The sequence below is a fragment of the Zingiber officinale genome, chromosome 8A (genome assembly GCF_018446385.1).
Source record: "Zingiber officinale cultivar Zhangliang chromosome 8A, Zo_v1.1, whole genome shotgun sequence".
Classification (NCBI taxonomy): Eukaryota; Viridiplantae; Streptophyta; class Magnoliopsida; order Zingiberales; family Zingiberaceae; genus Zingiber; species Zingiber officinale.
In genome coordinates this window covers 70,805,780-70,811,580 of record NC_056000.1, presented here as the reverse complement: position 1 = coordinate 70,811,580, position 5,801 = coordinate 70,805,780, and the positions used below count along the sequence as shown (strand labels likewise).

At 42.2% G+C, this 5,801-nt stretch overlaps 1 protein-coding gene across 1 annotated transcript; it reads left to right on the top strand.

Moving 5' to 3' along the window:
- The first annotated feature begins 2,534 nt into the window (after positions 1-2,534).
- Positions 2,535-4,958, top strand: LOC122009467 (transport inhibitor response 1-like protein). Its single transcript, XM_042565637.1, has 3 exons — positions 2,535-3,304; positions 3,429-3,945; positions 4,031-4,958. The coding sequence occupies exons 1-3, from the start codon at positions 2,616-2,618 to the stop codon at positions 4,787-4,789; spliced, it is 1,965 nt and encodes a 654-aa protein (XP_042421571.1). The 5' UTR covers positions 2,535-2,615; the 3' UTR covers positions 4,790-4,958.
- Positions 4,959-5,801: the final 843 nt, after the last annotated feature.

The window sequence follows — 5,801 nt, the reverse complement described above, 5'->3', positions numbered from 1 at the left end:
ACAAAGTAATAATTTTACTATTATGTCAAGGCTCCACTTCACAAGTTGAAAAAAAAATAGGCGTGAAAATTGATTTGAGTAGGATTCAAACTCCATTACTATATGACTTGTTACCCCATATAATATCACCTATTCAGTATCCACAATTTGCAATCCGTGATCCGCTAACCCATTAGGATATGGGAGCATGAGACTATAAATAACTTAGGTAATGATGAAGGAAAGTATATTTCTAAATTAACCCTAATTCTCTTCATCTTTTACATTCTTTTCTCTTTCTCTATCCCATGATGACTTAAGTATTAAAGGAATTGGCCGTTAAAGTGGCGGTTCCACCTTTTACAATTAAAGGAACCATATTGGGGTAACTTAATTGAGACCACATAGAATACTTCACCTCGCAAAGAGAACCTATACGAACCCTAACACCAAGTGAGCAACTCTTTTCCACATAGGGAAACATGACCACTCACAAAGACTATAAAACCCTAAAGCTAGCTATCACCTATGACAACACCAATGCATGGGCTTCCACAAAGGCAATCAAGAGGAGTATCAATGTTAAGGGACCTCAAAAGCTTAGCATTCGCCAAAAATGGAACCCTTTATCAAATTGATGTTTGTGGCTAGCGTTAGGTATTCAAATCGGTCACATCACCATGGCTTTTGATGTCCAAAAGCTTGGCTTGATTTTGCACACATGTCACAAGTGTTAGCTAATTGCTCGCTTTTGGATGTCTTTTGCCATCCTCACCTTCTTGCCATTTCAATAAACTATGAGCAAAATTTGCTAACTTTTGTGGGTGATGGTTCCACTTTCAACAATCCATCAAGTGGGTCTTGTAATTTAATATTTTGGAAAAAATTATGATAGAGTTTAGGGTCAAGATATACGAGTTAACACCTTAGTCTTCCAAAGTTGTTATCAAAGTTTTAGGTTTGAAATATAGTTAATAGAGACAAAATTCAACATGTATATCACTAGAAAAAAGTAAGACCTTGAGGTTGTTCGAGTTGTGGAAATAATTTTTTATAATACAAAGTAAACTATGTACAATAGACTTAAAATGATTTGACCTTTTCCTCATATTAGTAGGAGTTTCATGTATTTTTTTTTTAAAAAAAAAGTAGTGAGAGCAATTCTTGGAGATGGTAATTGGGAACATCAATATCACTTGAATGCGTAGGTAAAATATCGTAGAGTAGAAAAGTGAACAAGAATGAATCCACTATAGACTGATAAATGTTGGTGATGCTATCAATCACTAACTATTAATATTATATAGTAAAAGATGATCCTCATCCAATTGACTTGATCTGCTATCCTGCAATTATTTTTTTTTGTAATTAAATTAAATGATTTCAAAACATTGTACTCACAGGTAAGTTATTACCTTAGTGGCTCCTTTAAAATAGTTTCATATTTATTGGAAGAGGATAAATTATGGAGGATATTTATCAGTTTATTTATATGAAAAAGTAGGCATATATTTTATATTCATTGAGAATTGACCTTAAAATCTAACTAGATTTTGATCTTATTCAAGATTGTTGATTGGCATAGATAAACCTAATATTAGTGCAAACAGATACCAAATAATTAAATCAGCTTTTAATGTAGGAAAACAGATTTAACACGCATGTCAAGTATGTAATTGCTAAAAAAACAAAAACAAAAAAATGAGAGTTTTAGTATTATAATTTGATCTTTTATCTAAAAACATAGACAAGTTTCCAAAATTAGATTTATCATTTCATATGCAATTGTTAGTCTTAGTTTACTTAACAAAAAGGGTCTAATTGGAATAAGGGTAAAATCATCGGCACCTTTAAAGTGACCCTATATTTTTAAAAAGGGTAAACCATAACGGATATTTACTCTAGCATAGAGTTTCTTTGAATAGGATTAGATACCTAGTGAATCATTTTATATCTACTAAGAATTGACTCCAAAATCTATTAAAACAATTAGCCATGTAGATACCAACTACGTCGTTATGTGGAGTCAAGAACTATCTATGAATGCATATCAATATCATATATTCCTATTTAAGCAAATAATCTTGGGAGAGTACCTTATATAACCTTTTTGCTCCAAGGGAAATAGTAAAACATGATAGAAACCATAGATGGATCCGAGGAATTAGAGTCGGAAAGAGCTTGAAATTGATGAGATAGGAGTGGGCTGAACTGACTTTGGATGGGGAATGGATAGATTTTAATCGGTTAAACAAAAACTTTATATAGGTAATAAAAAAATTGAACTGAGCTAGAGGGACAACCCTAAGCAAGATCCATCATCCCTGATACAAACGAAGATACTTTGGCTATTTTTTCAATCTCAAACAAAGAGTATGAAGTTGTAAATAGATAGATTTGAACCGTAAAACATTATCGAAAATAGATAGATTAGAATGCAAACATTGAGTAGGGCTATGTTTAGAATAATGGCCCTACTCAATGTAAACATAGCAAATAGATAGATTTGCCATTGCTATGTTTAGTTTGGCATGTGAAAAGAAAATGACAAATATGATCAAGAATAATGGGAAAATGTAGAAATTTTATTTTACGCAAATGAGATACACTTTAAGAGTTCCTAGCCTTGTCAATGGATGCATAAAAATGGGATTTTTATTGCTCAGTGCCATCCTCCCTGCAAGTGGTTTCAGATGATGAGGGAGGACGGTAATGGAGAGGCCGAGAGGGAGGAGGAAGAGAAGAAGAGCTGCTCTCTGGGTCTCTGCGGCGGCGGCGGCGGCGTTGGGTGTTCTGTTTCACCAACTCCGGCCACGAAGATGAGGATGGAGAGTAGCGGCGGCGGGGGGCGGGTAGACCAGCCGCCACCCTTCTCCGACCGGGTGCTGGAGAACGTTCTCGAGAACGTGCTGGAGTTCCTGACCTGCCGCCGCGACCGGAACGCGGCGTCGCTGGTGTGCCGGTCGTGGTACCGGGCGGAGGCGCAGACCCGGAGCGAGGTCTTTATCGGCAACTGCTACGCCGTGTCGCCGAGCCGCGCCGTCGAGCGGTTCCGCGCCGCCCGGGCGATCGTCCTCAAGGGCCGTCCCCGCTTCGACGATTTCAACCTAATCCCTCCCGGCTGGGGGGCAAGTTTCTCGCCCTGGGCGACCGCCATGGCCGCCGCTTACCCCTGCCTCGAGCGGGTTTGCCTCAAGCGCATGACCGTCTTCGATGCCGATCTCGCCCTCCTCTCCCGCTCCTTGCCCTCCTTCCGCGATCTCACCCTCATTTGCTGTGACGGATTCGGCACCTCCGGCCTCGCCACAGTCGCCGAGCTCTGCAGGTTCCTCTTTTCACCGATTGCCTCGCTACCAAACACCGAACCCTAATTTTGAAACATTGTGGATGGAAAAAAGTTCCTCCTTTTTTCTACAGGCGATCGATTAATTGCTATTAATGCCCTGCAGGAACCTGAGAGTGCTAGATCTGATTGAGAACGACGTGGAGGACGAGGACGAGCAGGTCGTGGATTGGATTTCGAGGTTCCCGGAGACGAGCACCCGCTTGGAGTCGCTCTCATTCGAGTGCGTGAATTGTCCAGTCAACTTCGCCGCCTTGGAGGCTCTCGTCGCTCGATCCCCTTCCCTCAGGCGTCTGCGGCTCAACCAGCACGTCTCCGTCGGCCAACTCCGCCGCCTCATGGAGCGGGCACCGCAGCTCACCCAGCTCGGCACCGGCTCCTTCAACTCGGTGCCCGCCGCTGCCGGCGAATCGGACCTTGACGCCGCCGACCTGGAGTCGACTTTTGCCGCCTCCAAGTCGCTTGTTTGCCTGTCGGGATTCCGTATGCCAGAGCCCGAGTACCTTCCGGCCATCTTCCCCGTCTGCGCCAACCTCGTCTCCCTCAACTTGAGCTACGCCATGTTCACTGCTGAACAGCTTAAGCCCGTCATTATCCATTGCCACAATCTCCAAACCTTCTGGGTACCTACCAAAAAACCTGATTCTGAAAATTCAATTAAGCTTTGATTCTCTGAATCTGTTTTGCTACAATTTGCTTTGCTTTTAGGTTCTTGACACCGTAGGCGACGAGGGTCTCCGAGCAGTAGCTAAGAATTGTAAGAAACTTTCAGAGATTAGAGTATTTCCTTTGAATGCCTCAGAGGATTCTGAGGGCTCTGTCTCTGATTCCGGCCTCGTTGCCATCTCCGAGGGGTGCCGGAAGCTCCGCTCGATTCTGTATTTCTGTCAACGAATGACGAATGCTGCCGTCGTGACGATGTCCAAGAATTGCCCTGATCTAGTCGTGTTCCGGCTCTGCATCATGGGAAGGCATCGTCCCGATCAGCTCACTGGAGAGCCCATGGATGAGGGTTTCGGAGCTATTGTAAGGAACTGCAAGAAGCTAACTAGACTTGCTGTTTCTGGCCTCCTCACTGATAAGGTTTTTGAGCACATTGCACGGCATGGGAGATTAGTTCGCACTCTTTCCTTGGCATTCTCCGGGGACAGTGATTTGAGCTTGAAGTATCTCTTTGAAGGGTGCCCCAATCTGAAAAAGCTCGAGATCAGGGATAGTCCTTACGGTGATGCGGGTCTCCTATCCGGCATCCACCATTTTTACAACATGAGATTCTTGTGGATGTCTTCGTGCAAGCTGTCTTCGAGGGGCTGCAAGGAAGTAGCTCGGAGGCTTCCTCACCTGGTGGTGGAAGTAATTGGGGACATGCCTGAGGACCTTCATAGCGATGCCGTCGAGAAGTTGTACTTGTACCGATCCCTGGACGGCCCTAGGGAAGATGCACCACCTTTTGTTAAGATCTTGTAAGATGGAATTCACCATTTCTTTTTGTACTTTGGCACAGGAGGTTTACTCCTTGTCGAAGGAATCTATGATGCCATGAAGCTAAAAGTGTGTGAATTTGGCCGGTGGCTTTAGTAATTCGCCAAATCTTTATTCGTGCACGATCCGAAGAACAGATAGTTTCAGTTTTTCAGATGGTGTATTTGTGCTTATGACTGGTTTGTAGAATAGCTTGTTATGAAGTAGAGCATACAATTCAATTCATGGGCACATGCTGGACGGTATCAAGGCGAGTGCTTCTTTGAGACTCCGATGCATTCTTCAACTTGTTCAAATTCTCAGTACCGTCTAAACTTTAACTGTCACCTTTACATTTTTTTTCTGGTAAAGACCTTGGAACCCTGAATTCCTTCCTCGTCATTGATCAAATGCCTTCTTGTTCTTGGCTCTAAATACTACAACATCCCTTTTAGAGCTGAAGAGGACTGCTCATCTGCCATTCGGATGGGTGACTGAATTGTCGATCGCCAATGGAGGATCTTCAATCATGGCACTTACTTTTGGTGGTGTTGTGTGTGTGCCCTCTTCAATCTACTGATGCTTTAGTCATTGTGCTCTGGTGTGTGCTATTGCAGTGCTGCATGAAAGTTACAGCCACTGCTTCCATTCCTTTCAGAAAATCAACACAAAGTTTGTAGGCCTTGTGCAGTAATTAGCTATTGTCAAACAACATATTTTGTTTAATATAGCATTTTTGTTTGCCTTATAATCACGGTTTCAAGTTATGAAAATAATCTATTGCAACGTAGAATAGTCTTAAGACTATGTATAATAAATCCAACATGATCCAATCTTTCTCTAAGACCCCAATATTGACAAGAGTTTTCTACACCGGGCTATTTTTTTTTTTTTTACTAGTATTTTTGTTTTTGTTGCTTTGGAACATATTTCTACCATGAGTACTTGTGCTAGATAACATCAATCAAATTTTTATGCCACACATCTATTATATTTTCGTCCCTCTTTCTCGAAGATT

Coding starts and splice junctions, on each gene's coding strand:
- LOC122009467 (XM_042565637.1), top strand. CDS start 2,616: ATGCATAAAAATGGGATTTTTATTGCTCAGTGCCATCCTCCCTGCAAG. Junction 3,305..3,428: donor ACAGTCGCCGAGCTCTGCAG/GTTCCTCTTTTC, acceptor AATGCCCTGCAG/GAACCTGAGAGTGCTAGATC. Junction 3,946..4,030: donor ACAATCTCCAAACCTTCTGG/GTACCTACCAAA, acceptor CTTTGCTTTTAG/GTTCTTGACACCGTAGGCGA.